Raw genomic sequence first — 20,831 nt, 5'->3', positions numbered from 1 at the left:
AGAAATCAAATTAAAAGAAATAAAGAAATCAAGTTAAAAGAAATAAAGAAATCAAATTAAAATAAAGAAAGAAATCAAATTAAAAGAAAGAAAGAAATCAAATTAAAATCAATCAATAAAATTAAAAGAAATAAAATTAAAAGAAATAAAGAAATAAAATTAAAAGAAATAAAGAAATAAAATTAAAAGAAATAAATAAATAAAATTAAAATAAAATAAAGCCTTATTTTGTCACTTGAGTCCAAACTTTAACCCGTGTGCCCTTTAAACGATTCGTGGGAAAGCAGCAGCCAGGATTCGGGACCCCCCTGAATGGACCCCCCTTCCTTCCCCACGGATGGGGGGGGGGATGCTGCTGCTGCTGCCTGAAACCCCTCTCCATCGCCCCGGTCGTAACTCGGGGAGCTTTCCAAAGTCCCCGCAGTTGCGTCCCCGCACAGATAAGAAGGCGAGCGGCAGCGGTCGCAAAAGCGGAGCGGCTGCAACCCGAGCGACGTTAGGACCCCGCAGCGGCGGAGGGGGGAGGGGGAGGGGGAGGAGAGGGGAGGGGCTGCCCTTGCAAGAGGCATTCCCCCCTCCCCTTTCCAGAAGTTTCTCCGGCCCCCCCTTATAAAGCCCCCTTGGCCCGGCGGCGGCTCGGCTGGAGGGAAGGCAGCTGCGGAGAGGCCGTTGCAAGCCCCGAGGTGAGAAGGGAGGGAGGGAGGCTTTGCAAAATTTGGGGAGCGGTGGAGTTTTTTGGGTTTTTGTTTTTTTTTTGTTGCAAGAAATTTATGTTGCAATATTTTTTTGTTGTTGAATAAATTAATAAAAGAAAGAAAGAAAGAAAGAAAGAAAGAAGCTGCAGGCGCGGGAGCCGCTCCGGGTTTGCAAAAGGGGGAATTTCTGCTGCTGATGGGCGCCTTCCGTGCATGTTGCAGCCCGATTTAGGGGCTCATACTGGGGGGGGTCTCCGTCTCGCTTCTCTTGTCCCATCATCCCCTCCCGATCTGGGCATGGGAGGGCTCATTGTTTCCTTCCCCCTCGCTCAACTCCTGCAAGGCATGTTCCATCATCCACTCCCCAACTTCTGAATAGCATGTCCCATTAGCCTGTCCCAGCCCGTGCATGGCTTATCCCATCATTCCCCTCCCAACTCGTGTATGGTGTGTCCCATCATCCCCTCCCAGCGCCTGCATAGCCCATCATCCCTTCCCAATCGGTGCATGGCTTCTGCCACTATCCTCTCCCAGCCCCTGAATACTATGTTCCATTATCCCCGCCCCCAATCTGTGCATGGCTTATCCCATAATCCCCTCCCAACCCGTGTATCGCATGGCCCATCATCCCCTCCCAATCGGTAGTTGGCTTATCCCATCATCCCCTCCCAATCGGTAGTTGGCTTATCCCATCATCCCCTCCCAACCCGTGTATCGCACGGCCCATCATCCCCTCCCAGCCCCCGCATGGCCCATCATCCCTTCCCAATCGATGCTTGGTTTATCCCATCATCCCCTCCCAATCGGTAGTTGGCTTATCCCATCATCCCCTCCTAACCCGTGTATCGCACGGCCCATCATCCCCTCCCAGCCCCCGCATGGCCCATCATCCCTTCCCAATCGATGCTTGGTTTATCCCATCATCCCCTCCCAACCCGTGTATGGCTTCTCCCATTACCCTCTCCCAGCCGCTGCGTAATATGTCCCATCATCCCCTCCCAACCCGTACATGGCGTGTCCCATCATCCCCTCCCAGCCCCTGCATATTATGTCCCAGCATCCCTTCCCAACCCGTGCATGTATGCCCCGTCATCCCCTCCCAAACCGTGCATACCATGGCCCATCATCCCCTCCCAATCCGTGCATGACTTCTCCCATTATCCTCTCCCAACCCTTGCGTAATATGTCCCATCATCCCCGCCCCAATCTGTGCATGGCTTGTCCCATCATCCCCTCCCAACCCGTGTATGGTGTGTCCCATCATCCTCTCCCAGCCCCTGCATATGCATGCCCCATCATCCCCTCCCAAAAACCGTGCATGGCCCATCATCCCCTTCTAAACCGCGCAGTGGGGAAACGGGACTCCTTCCCTCCTCCCTGCGTGGGCCTCGGGTGGGGGGAAAACGCGGCTCTGGGTCCCCTTTGTGGGAAAAGCGCTCTTGACCCGCTTTGGAGTTGCGGGTGCTGCGTTCACACGACACGTGAACACGTGGAGCCGAGGCTAGGATTGCACCGGGGGACGGGGGGTGTCTCCGGACCCCCAGATCAGCCCGGGATCGGGTCGCCTTGCACCCCCCCCCCAAAAGCGCCGGGCTTTGCAAACTCCGGCGCAAAACTTGGGAACGCGCGCAGGAATTTTGACTCGGAGGAGTCCCGGGATCGGCTGGAGATCCGGCGGGTGGATTCCCCGGGGGCTTTGGCTGGGCGGGTCCTGCTTCTGGTGGGGGGGGGCAGCAATTGCCCCTGCAAAAATGGGGACCCCCCCACCTTGCGCGCAAGAGAAAGGCGATCCAGACGGAGATGCGCTGAATTTGGCATGCAACGGATTTGGGGAGGGGGGAGACTTTTGGCTCAAGCAAATGCTGGAGGTGGGGAGGGGGGTGCATGCATCGTTTCTTTTAGGGGGGGGTCCGGAGAATGCAGAATAGGGGGAGAAAAAAAAACCCGGATTAAAATGGCTTGCATTCACACGACAGGAAAACTTTTTTTCTGCTTCTTGCATCAACCCCCAAAGTTGATTCCTGGGTTTTCCTTTACAGCTTAAAAATCAAATGCACAAATGACATTTATTAAGACTTTTAATTCAGCTGGATAAGCAGGTGGAAGAGGGTTAGTCTCTGTTAATAAACCAGGATGGTTTTCCCTTTTAAGAAGTTAGCTTGTTCCTGGGTTTTCCTGTTGAGTGACCACACACACACAAAGGTTGAGAATATCTTTTTTTCCTTTATGCTTAGTTACAAAATGAACCAGGGTTAACCCCTTGCACAAATGGCATTTATTAAGACTTTAATTTAGCTGGATAAGCAGGTGGAGGAGGGCTATTCTCTTAATAAACCAGGATTGTTTTCCCTTTTAAGAAGTCGGCTTGTTCCTGGGTTTTCCTTTATGCTTAAAAATACAACTAACCAGGATTAACCCCTTGCATAAATGGCATTTATTAAGACTTTAATTTAGCTGGATAAGCAGGTGGAGGAGGGCTATTCTCTTAATAAACCAGGATTGTTTTCCATTGTAAGAAGTCGGCTTGTTCCTGGGTTTTCCTTTACGCTTAAAAAGTACAACTAACCAGGATTAAGCCGCCCAGAGTCCCTTGGGAGTTGGGCGGCATAGAAATATGATTAATTAAATTAAATTAAATTAACCCCTTGCACAAATGGCATTTATTAAGACTTTAATTCAGTTGGATAGGCAGGTGGAAGAAGGCTAGTCTCTTAATAAACCAGGATTGTTTTCCCTTTGAAGGAAGTCTGCTTGTTCCATCGTGGCTTGAGAAACCCTGATCCTGAATTCGGGCTGGGACTGTAGCTTATTTCAAAAGGAACATATTTTGGAGAAGCAGATGGGCAGTGCTGGTTGTAAATCAGGTGTATTTCTGACTATCTTAAACCAGGATTGGTTGTTTTGATTTAGAATCTTTTGCACCGAGGCTGGCTAAGCTTAATTTAGCCTCCTGGAGCTGGCCTGGAGTTTTATTTTTAATTTTGCCCTCTGCAAAAAAGGGCTGAGAAGACTGGCCAAGCATCCAGAAAATGAAGCTTGTCAGTTCCTGACCTAGATGGAAAATAAAAATAAAAGGAGGCCTTTTTATGCAGAATCGAGAGAAGATGGAATTTTATTCGTGAATTAAAATTAGAAAAGAAACAGGTAAGTTTGTGGTTAGTGAGTCTTTGCTTCTGGAGGGGTTTTGCTAAGCATTTTTAAGCCGGCCTGGAATTTATTCCTATTTTTGCTGATAGGTTTTCATTCACTGGGTGGGAAATATAATAGTTTTAGCAGGATGCTTTTAAAAACGGAAAGGGTGAGTTTAACCCTGCAGGCTGTATAAATAGCAAACTTAATTTCCCCTTTTTTTTTTTTTTTGCCTTGAACAGAGAGAAAAAAAAAAATCCGGTAGAAAGGAAAGTTAGAGGTCCTCTTAGGAGAAATAAGGAAAATTAAGGAATTAAGGGAAATTAAGAAATAAGGAAAATGAACCAGTTCAAAAAAAATGCTACTCTTAACACTGGTTGCTTGTAAACCACTTTGCTAAACCAGAATCCAATATATGGCTTACGATGGAGGTGGTTGATTGAATAATAACCTTGCCTCCGCCCTCTAAATATGTCTTTGCTTTTAATATTTGATTTTAACTTTTAGGTTTTAACTTGGATGTAACGGTAAGGTGATCAGCCAATAAAGTTTAGAAAGGAAAGGAGGGTGGGAGAGAGAATGGGAAGGAAGGAAGGAAGGAAGAAGATAGGAAGATAGAGAGGTAGACAGAAGGAAGGAAGATGGATGGATAGATGGACAGAAGGAAGAAAGATGGATGGATAGATAGAAGGAAGAAAGATGGATAGATAGAAAGATGGAGAGAAATTTAAGAAGGAAGGAAGAATGGGAGAAAGAAAAGGAAGGAAGGAAGGTGGAAAGAGGAAAAGAAAGAGAAAGCAAGAAAAAAAGCAAAGCAAGAGTTGCAGAGTAAATTCTGCAAATCAGAACCGTGTTGGATATTTTGATTTTAAAGCAAGTTTCTAGCCATCAAAGTTGGGAAGAAAAACAGCCTTCCCGCTCTGCAGAAATAGAAACAAAGATTATTTCTCGAAAATTCTTTCTCCGGCCGGCTGCATTTTTGCTGAAATAAGCGGAAAAGCCTGAAGACTTTTAATTTGCAGTTGACGGCGGGTTGCAGAAATAGAAAAAAGGGGAATAAAATAATGTGTGGAGTTTGAAGCCGGGTTGGGTTTGGCTTTGATTTTGGTTCAACATCCTCTTCCTTGCCAGGCAGCTTGCAAGGATAATCATGTGCTTTGTCTCAGAGCTTTCCCAGGCTGGGCCTTGCCTACGTGGCATGGCCGTGGGGGGGGGGAAGGCGTGTGGGGAGGGGGGGGGGCCCACTGGGACGGCTTGGAACATCTGCAGCCATGTTGCAGTCTAAATCGCCGGAAGTTTTTTTGCACGTATAACTTCAAACAGTCACTAAATGAATGGTTATAAATCAAGGACTAACTGTATTTAAAAAAAAAAACCCCACTTTATCCTGGTTGGACGACGGGGAAATCCGGTGCAGAAATATTCCCCCAAAAATGATATTTTCTAACCCGTTTTTTTAAAAAATATTTTATTGGTTCAATTTATTTATTGGTTCGATTTATATGCCGCCCTTCTCCGGAGACTCAGGGCGGCTTACAATGCGTTAAGCAATAGCCTTCATACTTTTGTATATACCTGCTTAGTAGGGCTTTTGCCCCCCCCAAGTGGTGTTCTTTTTTATACAAAGTCAGCTTATTGCCCCCACAATCCGGGTCCTCATTTTACCTACCTCGGAAGGATGGAAGGCTGAGTCAACCTTGAGCCTGGTGAGATTTGAACTTGCAGTAATTGCAGGCAGCTGGTGCTACTTAACAGCACTTTAGTCTGCTGCGCCACCAAGGCTCTTGGTATTAATGGCACACTAATCCCATTGTGGGGATTGGAATTGCCTGAGGGCAGAGGATCAACCAGTAAAGTTTTAATCCAGATTTTCTTCCCCATAAGTGACCCACAAACTAACAAAAGTCTTGAAAACTTTGCCATCGACAAAGGTACCCCGATGGTTTTGAATTTTAAGATGAAAGCCTTTGTTGGGAAAAAAAAAATACAAACCTTGAATTAACGGCTTGGAAGGGACCTTGGAGGTCTTCTAGTCCAACCCCCTGACTGGCTTCATCAGGAATTCACCTAGTCAGCTAAATTGGCCCATTGGGACAAAGCAGACTCTGCAAAGAGAAACTTTTGCGCATGGATGTGTTTGTGCAAACACGCGAGGCTGTGTGAGTTTCTAGCGGCCTCGAGGGCAGATTAACCCCCTTCAGCATCCCAAATGCTAATTCCACGGTTCCTTTATCCAAAAATCCCACCAGGATAGGTATCTAAGGGTTGCATTTTTTCCAAAAAAGAGGAATTTCTCTTCATTTCCAAGTCCTTGGTACGTTTCTTTACCAGTGCGATTTCTGCACGAGAAGCTATAACTGTGTCTGAATGCAACTAATTGCAATTAATTGCAACGCAACTAAATTAATGGCAATGCAAGAAAGAAGTAAATGCCACAAAGAAGAGAAGAGGGAAGGTGGGTTTCCACTTGTTCTGCAAAGCCCCTGAAGGCAGGACAAGAAACAACGGATGGAAACTAATCAAGGAGAGAAGCAGCCTGGAAATAAGGAGGAATTTCCTAACAGTGGCAACAATTAACCCGTGGAACAGCTTGCCACTAGAAGTTGTGGGTGCTTCATCACTGGAGGTTTTTAAGAATAAATTGGACACCCATTTCACTGGAATGATATAGGGTCTCCTCCTTCAGCAGGGGGTTAGACTAGAAGACCTCCAAGGTCCCTTCAACGCTGTTATTCTGTTTAATTCCTGCAAGGTTCTGTAACTCAGCACTCATCACGCCCAGTGAAGGAATTTCAAAAGCTTTCCCTGGGCAGGTAACAGCGTGCTACGGATGTTTTTCCTCTGGTTCAGCTTACAGCTGGTCCTTGACTTACGTTGATAAAAGTCATAACTCATACAAACCCAGCTCATTGTTTCAGTATAGACAATTTTGCTGAAAACCAGAAGCAGGGTGCATAAAAATCAATGATTTTCTTTAAAAAAAATCAGATTTTTTTGATTTAAATCGGATTTTTTTGATTTAAATCGGATTTTTTTGATTTAAATCGGATTTTTTTTAATAAAAAAAACTTGGGGTAAAAATCTTATTGTAAGATAGTTTTCTATTTAAGATACATAAATAATTGAGTTTATTCAGCATGAAATGGAGCTTAGTTATGTAGCAGGAGGCTGTATCTTCTGCAACACTGGGACTATCGGTGAGTCAACAGTAGCAGAGATGACAGTTGCTCTTTAAAAATTAGGATTTAAATCGAGTTGATTTAAATCAAGCCTTTTTACTAGTGATTTAAATCATGATTTAAATTGTGATTTAAATCAACTCAATTTAAATCAAATCCCACCCTGACCAGAAGTAAATAATCATTTCTATTTTGGGAAAAACACGTCATAAAGCATGGTCTCACGGGCACAGGATGCTGGAAAGAGTTGTAAATGTTGGCTACTTGCCAAGCGTGGCCGGCTGGGGAATTCTGGGAGTTGAAGTCCACAAAGTCTTAAAAGTGGCCAAGGTTGAGGAAAAAAAACCCACTGCTTTATTAAACCAAAATATGGTTGTTGTTTTTTAATTCAACTCAACACAGCCATTGCAAAATTTCAGATCCCAGGTAAAGTCACAAAGGTTTTTAGAGGTGGTGAGGCAAGTGCGGAGTGAATTTGCAAGATAAGTTTGTTTGCTCTATACCAGTGATGGCGAACTTTTTTGCCGTCGCGTGCCAAAAGCGGGGGAAGCGCGTGGGGTCATGAGCGCGCATGCCCTCACCCATAATTCTATGTGCCCTGCCCCCCCACTTGCGCACATTACCCCCTCCCCCATACTCCTCCTGCTTTTGGTTTGCCGACTTCCAGTACAACCGGAAGTCCCGTTTTTCACTCTCCCCAGGCTCCAGAGCCTTTCTAGGAGCCTGGGGAGGACAAAAACTGCCTACCCCACAGCCCCGGAGTGCCTCCAGAGGCTGGAAACAGGGTGTTTCCAGACTTCTGATGGGCCCAGAAGGCCTGAAAATCAGCTGGCCGGCACACACATGTGCACCGGAGCTGAATTTGCGTGCCCACCGATATGGCTCCGCGTGCCACAGGTTCACCATCACGGCTCTATACTTTCAACAAAAGCGTGTTTATACCAATAACAATAATGTTACGTCACTTGTGGGTTGCCAATCCAGCTGTTTGAATTTAGGAACCAACCCATACAACCAGTTCTTGACTTAACTTGTTTAGTGACCATTCAAAGATACAATGGCACTGAAAAACGCGACTTATGACCGTTTTTCACCCTTTACGACCGTTGCATCATCCCCGTGGTCAGAATTCAGACACTTGGCAAGTGACTCATAGTTACGACTGCTGCAGTGGTCGAGCCCCGATCCTCTTTTTACGACCTTTTGGCCAGCAAACTCGGTGGGGGGGGGGAGCCAGATTCACTCAAATCACCGTGTTGCTACCTTAACAGCCGCGGCGATTCATGGAACGGTTGCGATAAAAAAAGGAGGCCGAAATTCGCTGAACTGTCTTGCTTAGAAACGGGAATTCCGGGCTCCATTGTGGTCGTAATCTGAGGACTACCTTTAACCAGTCTGCATGTCCTTTTCTGACTGCTCCTAATTTGAACAGGGATGCTTTGTTCGAACTGCTGACCGTTTATAGAAAGCCTTTTTATAAAGTCTTCTAATTTTTATTTTTATTTTTTTTATTTGCCCGACTAGCGACGATGCATAAAATTGAGATTTCGGCCCTTTTGCTGGCAGCTGAATTGATTTATTGTGGGGTCAGGGCTGTTTGGAGAGGTGGGTGGAGGACACGATTCCACCTTTTCTCTGTTATTCTCTGACTCAGCAATGCCCCTTTTTATGCAAGGAATCCGACCTAATCTCTCTCCTTGGCACGGTGCCCCCCCCCCCCCGTGCCAGCTCTGATGGCATTGCAGGAAAAAAAAGGGGAAGGCATCACGCTTGCAGGGATAAGTTAAAACTATACATGGCAATCCAGTTGTAAACCAAGTGGGTGTGTGGCAGGGAAGTGGGTACTGTGAAGAATATTGTGATTCTAGCTAAATCTTTCATCTAATTCTTATATTTTGCAAAATACCAAACTAGTAGTGCAGAGGTCTTCAAACTCTGCAGCTTTAAGACTTGTGGGCTTCAACTCCCAGAATTCTCCAGCCAGCTATGCTATGCTGTAGTAGCTATGTAGTAGCTATGTACATAGCATAGCTTTGTAGTAGTAGTGTAATCTTGGACTCTCCCAGGGGAACAGACTCTCTAGACAAAGCTACTAGCATCTGTAATTTGGCCTTACTGGCTTTTTACAGCCAGGTAGTTTGGGGACTACAGCATCCATCCTTCACAGCCACGAAATGCTGATTGGAAGTCCTAGGAATTTGAGGAAAATCTGTATTACATACTACTGGGATTTTTTGGGGGGGGAATATGGTCTTTGCAAAACGCAATTTATTAACTTTATGAAGCATTAACTTTATTCGACGTCTGTCTTCGGACTCTGCCTTATATTTGATTCTCCTCTTGGATTATAAATTGCTCGGATTTCAATTCCCTGCATGTAGAAAAGTAGCTCTTTGACGGAGACGCCAGATCAATTTGGTAATCAATAAATGGCTCTGGATTTGGGCACAGACGGTGGTGTAATGTTTGGCCTGTAGGTAGTCCTTGATTTACGATGGTGATTTGAGATGAGAACTACGGTCGTAAGTCATGCCGGTTGTTAAATGGGTCACCATGTGGCTGAATGTTTTTACAAAAGAAAATTGGGTTCATTAAGCAAAGACGTCTGCAATGGTCATTTTTGTTGGAAAATAGAAATAAAGTTTTCAGCAAAAAAAAAAAAGTCATAAATTTTTGGTTGTGAGGTTGGAATGCTATAAAAAGTTGTAAGCCAAAATGCAATCCATGGGGAAGGGGCAGCTGTTTGTGGGGAGGTGGGGGTTTGTCATAACTTTCAATTGTTACTCAGTGACGGATCTTAAGTCGAGGATTCCCTGCATTTTGTATTTTCTAACACAACACAGTAGTCCTCATGACGACACTTGAGCCCAACATTTCTGTCGTTGAGTGAATTTTGCTCCATTTTAAGACCTCTCTTGCTACAGTTGCTAAGTGAATCACTGCCAGTAACCTGGTTGTTAAGTGAATCCAGCTTCCCCATGGACTTTGCTTGTCAAAAGACAGTCGCAAAAGGGGGATCGCATGACCCCGGGACACTGTGACTGTCATAAGTACGAGTCAGTTGCCAAGCATCTGAATTTTGATCACGAGACACTGCAGTGGTTGTTAAGTGTGAAAAGGGGTTATAAGCTCCTTTTTTCAGTGCCGTGGTAAATTTGAACGGTCACTAAACGGATGGTTGTTAAGTCAAGGACTTGCCTGCCAATTTAACAACTGCAGTGATTCACCTAACGAATGTGGCAAGCAAAATCGTAAAACGGGGCGAAATCATAAATTTCTCAACATAAACGTTGGGCTCGGAATTGTGGATGTAAGCTGAGGATGTAAGCTGAGGAGTTTGATCCTGACTGGCTCAAGGTTGACTCGGCCTTCCGCCCATTTTGACTGGCTGTAATCTTGGTTCCTCATAGGTCGTGACTGCCCTCTGTTGTCATGGAATCCACCTGGTTGATCCATCTTCTCGCGCTCTGCGCTCTCGCGACAGCGGTCCCTTCCGAGGACAAGAAGAAAAGTGAGAAGAAGCCCGCCTCGAAAGAGAAGAAGCTGAGCGAGAAGGCTACCACCTTGGCTGACCGCAGCGCCATCCTGGCCTTCAACCTCTACCAGGTGATGGCCAAGGACAAGAACCTGGAGAACATCTTGGTGTCGCCAGTGGTGGTGGCATCTTCTCTGGGGTTGGTGTCCCTTGGAGGAAAGGACACCACGGCCTCCCAAGCCAAGGCTCTCCTTAGCGCCAGCAAGCTCAACGACGATTACATCCACAGCGGACTCTCCGAGTTCCTGACCGACGTCAGCAACACCACAGCCAGGAATGTCACCTGGAAACTCGGCAGCCGCCTCTACGGCCCCAGCTCCATCAACTTCGTGGACGACTTTGTGCAAAATAGCAAGAAGCACTACAACTACGAGCATTCGAAGATCAACTTCCGAGACAAGCGTAGTGCCCTCAAGTCCATCAACGAGTGGGCGGCCCAGACTACGGATGGCAAGCTGCCCGAGGTCACCAAAGATATGCAGAAGACGGACGGGGCCTTAATTGTCAACGCCATGTTCTTCAAACGTGAGTCCGCGTTGGTGGAGGGCTTTGAAGCAGAGGGGGGGGAACGTGGTGGAGAGTTGGTGGTGGTGGGTATCGGTAGGCGGATCAGAAGGCTGCCATCTTCTCTTGTTTTGACCCCTTCTAGTTGAGCCTTAGGGACGCGGTGACTCAGGGGCTAAGACGCTGAGCTTGTCGATCGAAAGGTCGGCAGTTCAGCGGTTCGAGTCCCTAGTGCTGCGTAACAGAGTGAGCTCCCGTTCCTTGTCCCAGCTTCTGCCAACCTAGCAGTTTGAAAGCACATAAAAAAAAATGCAGGTAGAAAAACAGGGACCACCTTTGGTGGGAAGGGAACAGCGTCCCGTGCGCCTTTGGCGTTGAGTCATGCCGGCCACATGATCACGGAGACGTCTTCGGACAGCACTGGCTCTTCGGCTTTGAAACGGAGATGAGCACCGCCCCCTAGAGTCAGGAACGACTAGCACCTATGTGCAAGGGGAACCTTTACCTTTACGTTTAGTTGAGCCTGCTTGGTGACCACTCAAAAAATTAATACGACAGTTCATTTGTTCCTTAGGAATGCATCTAGGATAAGGTTTTCCAACCTCAGGAATTCTGGGAGTTGAATCCCCCCCCCCCCCCATCTTAAGGGGATGAGGTTGGAAACCCTGATCTAAATTCAACCCATTTTGCAAACTTTTTTTTCCCCATTGTTGCATTTTTCATTCATCATTTGGCGGACATGTTTTTAAACAGCTAGCTTTCATCATCATTTAATGACCCCATAATCCCTTGCGGCGGGGTGGAGTCTGGGCAGCTGAATGGAGCTAGCAGAGTGTTTTAATGGCCAGATGCCTTTCCTATTGCCAGTGTGGAGTTTTGTTCAGCAGATATATTCTCAGTGTGGCCCAGAAAGAGGAGAAATATCTGCCTCTACTTAGGCTCGAACTCACAGCCTCCTGATTGTGAGGCCAGAGCTCCACCTCTAGGCCACACGCACCGCTCGTCGCATTTTTCATTCACGCCTGTTCGTTTTGTTTTAGCGCACTGGGATGAGAAGTTCCATCACAAGATGGTGGACAATCGTGGCTTTATGGTGACGCGTTCCTACACCGTCGGCATTCCCATGATGCACCGTACAGGTAAGGAAACCCGGATTTTTTGTGGGGGGCGAATGCATGTTTCTTTCTGGTTTGCTTTGTCCATGGTCTCCCCTCAGATTTTCCCATAAGTGTTTGAGGCAGTAAATGACAAAAATCTCTGCATTTTCCCCACAAAGTCACACCAGGGCTAGCTTTCAATTGTTACCCATGACTGGGTCAAAGGGAGGAAAAATAACCTTCTGACTCTACAGGTCATCCTCAATTTATGACAGTCCGTTTAGTGGCCATTTGAAGTTACAACCAGGGTGGATAAAAATCAATGATTTTTTTGTAAAAAAATCAAAAAAATCAGATTTTTTTGATTTAAATCGGATTTTTTTTTAATTTAAATCGGATTTTTTTTGATTTTTATCGAATTTATTTTAATAAAAAACTTTTGGGGTAAAAATCTATCGTAAGATAGTTTTCTATTTACGATACATAAATAATTTAGTTTATTCAGCATGAAATGGAGCTGAGTTATGTAGCAGGAGGCTGTATATTCTGCAACACTGGGACTATCGGTGAGTCAACAGCGGGTCAAAGGAGTAGCAGAGATGACAGTTGCTCTTTAAAAATTACGATTTAAATCGAGTTGATTTAAATCAAGCCTTTTTACTAGTGACTTAAATCATGATTTAAATCGTGATTTAAATCAACTCGATATAAATCAAATCCACCCTGGTTACAACAGCACTGAAAAAAGTGATGAAAATACAGAGCTGGGTTTTTTTTGTGGGGGGAAAAAATTGACTTATTGCACTGAAGAAAAGAAGAGAGGAAATCAGAAATGTGTATCCTGATCTCCAGCCAGTCGATCTATGGAGAGCTTCTTAGGAGCTTCCAGGCTCATTTTATCTGACCCCAGTGGACTAGAAACATAGTTTTTTAAACTCTGATCAAAAAAAACCCAAACCGGGACTTTTCCTGCCCCTGTTGATATTTGCAGGTATTCGGCTCATTCCTGTATTTTGCATCCTCAAATGTTGAAGGCAGAAATCTCGGGGGAAACCCATCAATTTGCAACCTCTACATAAGTAAGAGCAGCCAATCGGAGTTGGAAGGGTCCTTGCAGGGTGGATTTGATTTAAATCGAGTCGATTTAAATCATGATTTAAATCCCTAGTAAAAAGACTTGATTTAAATCGAGTCGATTTCAATCCTAATTTTTAAAGAGCAACTGTCATCTCTGCTCCTCCTTTGACCCACCGTTGACTCACCGATAGTCCCAGTGTTGCAGAATAGACAGCCTCATGCTACAGAACTAAGCTCCATTTCATGCTGAATAAACTCAATTATTTATGTATCTTAAATAGAAAACTATCTTACAATAGAGTTTTACCCCAAAAGTTTAGTTTTAACCTCCAGTCTCCTCGAATCATCTTTGTCTCGGCGCTCTTTTCTGATCGGCCCACTTGATTCTAATTTGATGCAGGATTGTACAATTACTACGAGGACGAGGCGGAGAAGCTGCAGATCGTGGAGATGCCGCTGGCCCATAAACTCTCTAGCCTGATCATCATCATGCCGAACCACGTGGAGTCCTTGGAGCGGGTGGAGAAGCTGCTCACCCGAGAACAGCTGCAGAGTTGGTTGGGCAAGTTGAAGCAGCGGTCGGTGGCCATCTCCTTGCCCAAGGTCAGCCTGGAGGTCAGCCACGACATTCAGGTGAGCCTCCTCTCGGCTGTCCAAGTGGGAATAACAAAGCGTTGGAAGGGACCCTGGAGGTCATTTAATCCAACCCCTAGCTCGAGCAGGAGATCCTATATACCAGTGTTTCTCAACCTTGGAAGCTTGAAGATGGGTGGACTTCAACTCCCAGAATCCCCCAGCCAGCAGCGCTGGCTGGGGGATTCTGGGAGTTGGAAGTCCACCCATCTTCAAGCTTCCAAGGTTGAGAAACACTGCTATATACCAATTCAGACAAATGGCTGTCCAGTCTCTTCTTAAAAACCTCCAACCCAACAACTTCTGGAGGCAACGATACAGGTAGTCCTCCATTTACGACCGCAGTTGGAACCGGAATTTCAATAGCTAAGCGACGGGTTTTCTTAACTTGGATCATCAGCTGATCTGATTTTGCAGCCATTTTTACCGCCGTCGTAAAGTGAATCTCGGCTTCCCGCATTGATTTTGCTCAATGCAGGGCAGCTGGCTGGCAAGGTGGCATATCGTGACTGTGGGATGTTGCAGTTGTCGTAAATGCGAGCCGGTTGCAAGCATGAGACGGCAGAGGTGGTGAAACGGTTGTAACTTCGAGGAGGGGTAATAGTATGGCTAGTCCTTGAGATATGACTAGAATGGAGCATTCCCGTTACGGCTTTAAAATGGGCCAATCGCATGGCCTATCTGATTTTATGACTTTTTTTTTTTCAACAGTCATTAAGTGAGTACGGCAGTTGTTAAGCGAACCAATGGTTGAGTAGGGGTGGAGTTTAAGCAAAAACTGAAAGTTAAGTGCCTATTTTCAGCAAAACTGTTGTAATGTGACTGATTGGGTGTGCAGAGTCATAATTCCAACCATTTAACCATATTTAAGTCACATGACCGAAGATGGGACCTTATCTGTCCGAATTTTGAATCCGATCAGTCGTAAATCGAGGACTATCTATTTTGAGATTAGCTAGCCTAAAGAGACCAAATGAAGCTGGATCATTTTATGAAGAAAAGTGCAGGTACTTTTTTGACTTAAGATTCGTTTAGTGACCATTTGAAGGGCCCTGAAAAAAGTGGCTTACGACCATTTTTCCCACTTGCAGCCTTTCCATGATCACCTGATCAAAATTCAGATGTTAATTGACTCATACGTATGACGATTGCAGTGTCCCGTGGTCACTGACAAGCACAAACTCAAATGAGGAAGCCAAGATCACATCGCAACGGTGGGGCTCACTTTTTAACAACTGCAGTGATTCACTTAGCGACTGTGGCCAGAAAGGTCGTAAAATAGGGTGGGGGGAAAACTCAATTTAACAACTGTCTTTCTTGGCAACAGAAATTCTGGCCTCAATTGTGATCGTAAGTAAAATTAAGTAAGTAACTTGCCTCCAGAAGTTGTAAATGCTCCAACACTGGAAGTTTTTAAGACATTGGATAACCATTTGTCTGAAGTGGTGCAGGATTTCCTACCTTGGCAGGGGGTTGGACTAGAAGACCTCCAAGGTCCCTTCCAATTCTGTTATTCTATTCTATTCTATTCTGCATTCTATTCTATTCATTCTGTATTCTATTCTAATTATTCTGCATTCTATTCTATTCTGTATTCTATTCTAATTATTCTGCATTCTATTCTATTCTATTTTGTATTCTATTCTAATTATTCTGCATTCTATTCTATTCATTCTGTATTCTATTCTAATTATTTTGCATTCTATTCTATTCTAATTATTCTGCATTCTATTCTATTCTAATTATTTTGCATTCTATTCTAATTATTTTGCATTCTATTCTATTCTAATTATTCTGCATTCTATTCCATTCCATTCGTTCTATTCTATTCATTCTGCATTCTTTCCAATTATTCTCTATTCTATTCCATTCTATTCCATTCCATTAATTCTATTCTATTCTATTCTATTCTATTCTATTCTATTCTATTCTTGTACAAATAATCTGAATTGTCTGTGACATCACAGAAGTTCAGCCAATCGTTGAGCATGGGAAAATAATTCAGAGCCCTTTCTCTCTCTCTTTCTCTCCCTCTGTTCAGAAACACCTGGCCGATCTCGGTCTAACCGAAGCCGTGGATAAGAACAAGGCTGACCTGTCTAAGATCTCTGGCAAGAAGGACCTGTATCTGTCCAACGTCTTCCACGCGGCGGCCCTGGAACTGGACACGGAAGGGAACCCCTTCGACTCTGACCTCTACAGCCGCGAAGAAATCCGGAATCCCAAACTCTTCTACGTCGATCATCCTTTCCTTTTCCTGGTCAAGGACAATAAGACCAACTCCGTCCTGTTTATCGGCAGGCTGGTGAAGCCCAAAGGAGACAAAATGCGCGACGAATTGTAGTTTGCATGCTGGGTTTATGTTATGTCTCTTCGATTTGATTTTTTTTTTTTTATCTTGAGATAAAAATGAGATAAAATAGGTGCCTTTTTTTTAAAAACTGGTGCTCGCTCCTCTAACCTTCGTTAAATTTTGGGGGGGGCATCAAAAGATGGTGAGATACGAAGTTGGGAACAAGGGAAGTGGCGAAGGATGAGGGCTTAATTCTTCAGCACCCCTTTTGAGCCCCACTTTGGTTTTTTACAGGTAGTTCTCAACTTACGACCAAAATCGAGCCCAAAATTTATGTTGTTAAGTGAGACATCTGTTAAAAGTGATTTTTTTTTTTTTGGCCCCATTTTACGACTTTTCTTGCCATCATTGTTAAGTGAATCACTGCAGCTGTTATATTAGTGACACGGTTGTTAAGTGAATCTGGCTCCCCCCCCCCAACTTTACTCGTCAGGTCACCCCGGGTTACTGCAACAATCGTATATATGAGTCAGTTGCCAGGTGCCTGAATTTTGATCACGTGACTCGGGGCATGCTGCAGCAGTCGTAAGTGCGAAACTCATTTTTTCCCAAACTTCAAATGGTCACTAAACGAACTGTCATAAGTTGAGGACTACCTGTGGTTTTATCTGCCCTGGAAAGTTAAATGCAGTCAGAGATTTAGGAAGGTTTGTGTGTGTAATTCATATGCTCTTTTCCAGAAAAAGTGATCTGTTCAGGTTTTGGGGATCTCTTCCTAAAGATAACGGCACAAGGATTTAAGCACACAAGATGGTTAAGTTTGTCAGTTGATCGACTTTGGGGTTGTGAGATTGTAACCGTGGGAAAGACAATGAAAGGCATTTCTTACCCATTTTGCCAGGTTCTCACTGCTGCAAAACCCAGCATGCATTTTTTGGAGCATGCGGTAGTCCTCCGCTTACGACCCCCCTCCCCCCCATGGGCTAAGCGAGCCGGTTGTTAAGTGAGTCTCTCCTGATTTTATAACCTCTTGGGCCAGGGGGTTGTTAAGCAAATCCAACTTCCTGCATTGATTTTTTTTTTTTTTGTCGGAAATGGGGAGACGCGGCTCTTCCCAGACACTGGGAAGCTGCAACCGTCATAAATACGAAGCCGGTTGCTGAAGCTGTCAAAATTTTGCTTACGTGACTGTTGAGGAAGCTGTGACGGTTGTGTGAGGACTGTTCGTAAGAAGTCAACTTTTTTCCCCCAGTGATGTCGTAACTTCGAAGCCGCTGTACGAGCGGTCGTACGTTGAGGACTGCCAGCACGGTTTACCTGCCAGTAATAACTCTGCAAAGAGAGAGAATGGATACCTCCCCAAGTGTTTTTAAAACTTAGGGCCTTAAGAGGAATTGGGAATCTTGGCTTACCGCAAATGTTCCATGTTCAGCACCTTTAGTACTATGTTTTCCCAAAAATAAGACCCCGTCTTATTTTTTTTCCCCACCAAAAGGCACCAGGTTTTATTTTTGGGGGGATGCTGCCTTCAAGGAACTACTTCTGCAGCTGGCAAGGCTTTCCTGAAGGCCTCTGCAGGTGATAACAGAGCTTAGGATCGATCCAGAGCTGTTATCGGCTGCAGAGACCTTCAGGAGAGCCTTGCGGGTTGGAGAAGAAATGGGCCAGCAAGGCAGGACTCAGGGTGTGTGAGAGACCTGGCTGCAAGTGTCCGAAGGTAAGTAGTAGGGTAGTAGTAGGGTAACTCCACCCCCTGCATCCGCACCCTATCTTAATTTTTACCCGTACACCTTGGAGTGGGCGGAGTCTCAACTAGGGCTTATTTTGGAGGTAGGGTTTATGTGTTAAAAAAATGAAGCTAGGGCTTACTTTTGGAGTAGGTCGTATTTTTGAGGAAACACGGTATTTTAATTCATTTTAAAAACATTTGACTTGGCTCCACTGACCGAGGCTATCCAGGCACATGTAGACATAATATTTAAAGTCCTTACTGAGTGAGAGTATTTGCATTTTCAGTTTTATGAAACGGGAACAGCAAGTCCTGACGGTTTTAGCCCTAGAGGGGAGCCAAGTCAAACTGGTGGCTGCGTATTTCCGAGAAGACAAAAACGGTGAATTTTAGACTAAATGGATGTTTTCCACTCCCAGCATCGGGAAAATTTATGATTTGCTGGCGTTTTGACGTAGTTTTGTGTTTTCTCAATACTTCGGACCATAATCCTCCAAACCTTGGCCTGGGGATAATGGTGTTGCAGTTCCATCAAGGGTAAAAAGATGGGAGAAATTATACCACGGGTGTAATAAATATGCAGGGGTTAGGAAATGAGGGCCTTGATTAAATCTGAAAGGCAAAAGTTCAGACTGAGTTAAAACTGAATAATCCCACAGTTTGAACGCATCCTTTCTACCGATGGTGATGTACCCAGAATAGGCCGTAACCAGGTTAGTAAGCAATTAAACAGGTATATTTGCAGAGCAGGCTAAACCTTGGTTTCTTGGTGCAATATGCATGCGCCAAGCTATGGGCACTAACTCACATTTTGCAGCAGTCCTGCACAGGAGTAAATTTTGAAGATTTTAAGTTTTGAAGATTACGTGTCTAAATTTAAAGGGCCAGACTCAGGTAAAACACAAAAATAGACGCACAAGCATCCTCTGTCTTCTTTTCTAAGTTCATGCCTTTCCCATGTTACACGTGTGATCAGCCTCTCCACCAAGGGGGTAGCTCAGGATGGTCTTTGGGGAGATCCAACACACGCACAGAACTGCAGGGCACGGTGGGATGACGGTGCTATCACGGGTTAAGGGGTGGCTGGGTGAATTAAGCCACGTTTTTGCGATTCGGATGTCTTGTTACTCACCGCACACAACTTTGTTGTACAATTTTTGCAATAAAAAGATTTTTCAGTGAATTGCTGTCTTGATGGTACTCTGGTGGGGGGGGGCATGTAGCAGCATCTGGCAAACAGCAGCTATGGAGGGTAATAGAAATTCCCCACCCCCCAACCTTTCCGGAGCACTGAAAAAGAATTAAATGAATATTATTTCCAGATGGTAAGGTTGGCATGTGCTGCGAATAAATCTGATTTTGGCTGGGCTGGGGAAGATTAACACTCAAGACTAAGGTAGCTTAACTTTGGGTACTTTTGAGACAGGTGGACTTCAACTCACAGAATTCCCCAGCCAAACAAGCTGAAAGAGCCTTGGTGGCGCAGCAGACTAAAGCACTGTTAAGTAGCACCAGCTGCCTGCAATTACTGCGAGTTCAAATGTCACCAGGCTCAAGGTTGACTCAGCCTTCCATCCTTCCGAGGTAGGTAAAATGAGGACCCGGATTGTGGGGGCAATAAGCTGACTTTGTATAAAAAAGAACACCGCTGGGGCGGGGGGCGAAAGCCCTACTAAGCAGGTATATACAAAAAGTATGAAGGCTATTGCTTAACGCCCTGAGTCTCCGGAGAAGGGCAGCATATAAATCGAACCAATAAACAATAATAAATCCACCAAAGTTGCTGAGGTCGAGAAACACCTCAAAACCAGAGTTCGAGTTCTACCAGCAGCTATGGAAATTGCAAGGGGTGGAATTGGGGGTAATTCACCCTCTCGGCCCTGGCTACCTTTGCAAGGTGGGCAGAAAATGATAGAAGGGGGTCCTGTATGCAGCACCGGGACAAAGGGGATGCGAAATAAAGCACCCAGTTGCATCCGGTGGCAGCAGGTAAATAAGCGGTGATGTTTGGGCCGTGATGTGGCTGTGAGCATTTGGTGCCACTGTGGTTGTGGGTCCTCAGGATGGCCTCTAAAATTGCCCCTTTCAACAACAGGAAGTTTGCTGTTAGCGTGTGCACATCTGCCTCCATCTGCTGGGCGTTTTGAGTGGACAGGAACAGTGTGAAGTTTCCGAAAGATGCCCTAATTAATTCATGAGCCGAACTTCAAAAGAAATACAGTCATTTATTAGAAGCACCATTCCGGCAATACTCGGATGCAGTTAGGACTGATCCTACGTAGATTTACGTTCCCTTATGACCCTGTCTCTCCCCTCCTCCCTGGCCATGTCATAAATCACATTCTCCAATTAACCACTTTGGCTGGCTGTGAAATCCAACACCCTCCTTCTGATTGCGGTCAGGAAGAATGTATGGAATGCAGCTTCAGTTAGGGAAATCAATCAGCTCTATCAGTTCTCCCTCCCTCCTGCTCATGGCAACTTGAAAGCTTTGCAAGTTGACATTCGGCTCCCCTCACTTCCCGAGGGCGACCTGCGCAAAGCAAAACACCCCATCCTATCTCCACTGCCCCACATTCCTTCATTCCAGAATTGAAAGACGATTTACAGGTGGTCCTCGACTTACAACCACAATGGAGCTCAAAACCACCGTTGCAAAGCAAAATTGTTTTCAAGTGAATTTCTTGCCAGTCGTTAAGTGAAACACTGCCGTGGTTAAGTTGGTAACACGGTTGTTAAATGAAACGGCTTCCCCACTCACGTGGCTTGTCAGGTCTCCAAAAGGGGATCACGTGATCTGGGACACGGCAACCGTCATAAATATGAATCGGTTGCCAAACAGCTGAATTTTGATCACGTGACTGTTGTAGGATGCTGTGATGGTCAGAATTATAAAAAATATTCATAAACCCACTTTTTCCAGTGCCATTGTAACTTTCGATCCAGTCGTTAATTTTTGG

General features: G+C 45.1%; 1 protein-coding gene across 1 annotated transcript; it reads left to right on the top strand.

Moving 5' to 3' along the window:
• Positions 1-638: 638 nt before the first annotated feature.
• On the top strand, positions 639-19,054 carry SERPINH1 (serpin family H member 1). Its single transcript, XM_034405006.3, has 5 exons — positions 639-683; positions 10,414-11,063; positions 12,083-12,181; positions 13,617-13,849; positions 15,891-19,054. The coding sequence occupies exons 2-5, from the start codon at positions 10,436-10,438 to the stop codon at positions 16,191-16,193; spliced, it is 1,263 nt and encodes a 420-aa protein (XP_034260897.3). The 5' UTR covers positions 639-683; positions 10,414-10,435; the 3' UTR covers positions 16,194-19,054.
• The last annotated feature ends 1,777 nt before the right edge of the window (positions 19,055-20,831 follow it).

Source organism: Pantherophis guttatus, chromosome 5 (assembly GCF_059756535.1).
Source record: "Pantherophis guttatus breed Tessera chromosome 5, ASM5975653v1, whole genome shotgun sequence".
In the NCBI taxonomy this organism is placed as follows: Eukaryota; Metazoa; Chordata; class Lepidosauria; order Squamata; family Colubridae; genus Pantherophis; species Pantherophis guttatus.
Note: the sequence above shows the minus strand (reverse complement) of the source record. Positions and strands in the feature narration are given on the sequence as shown.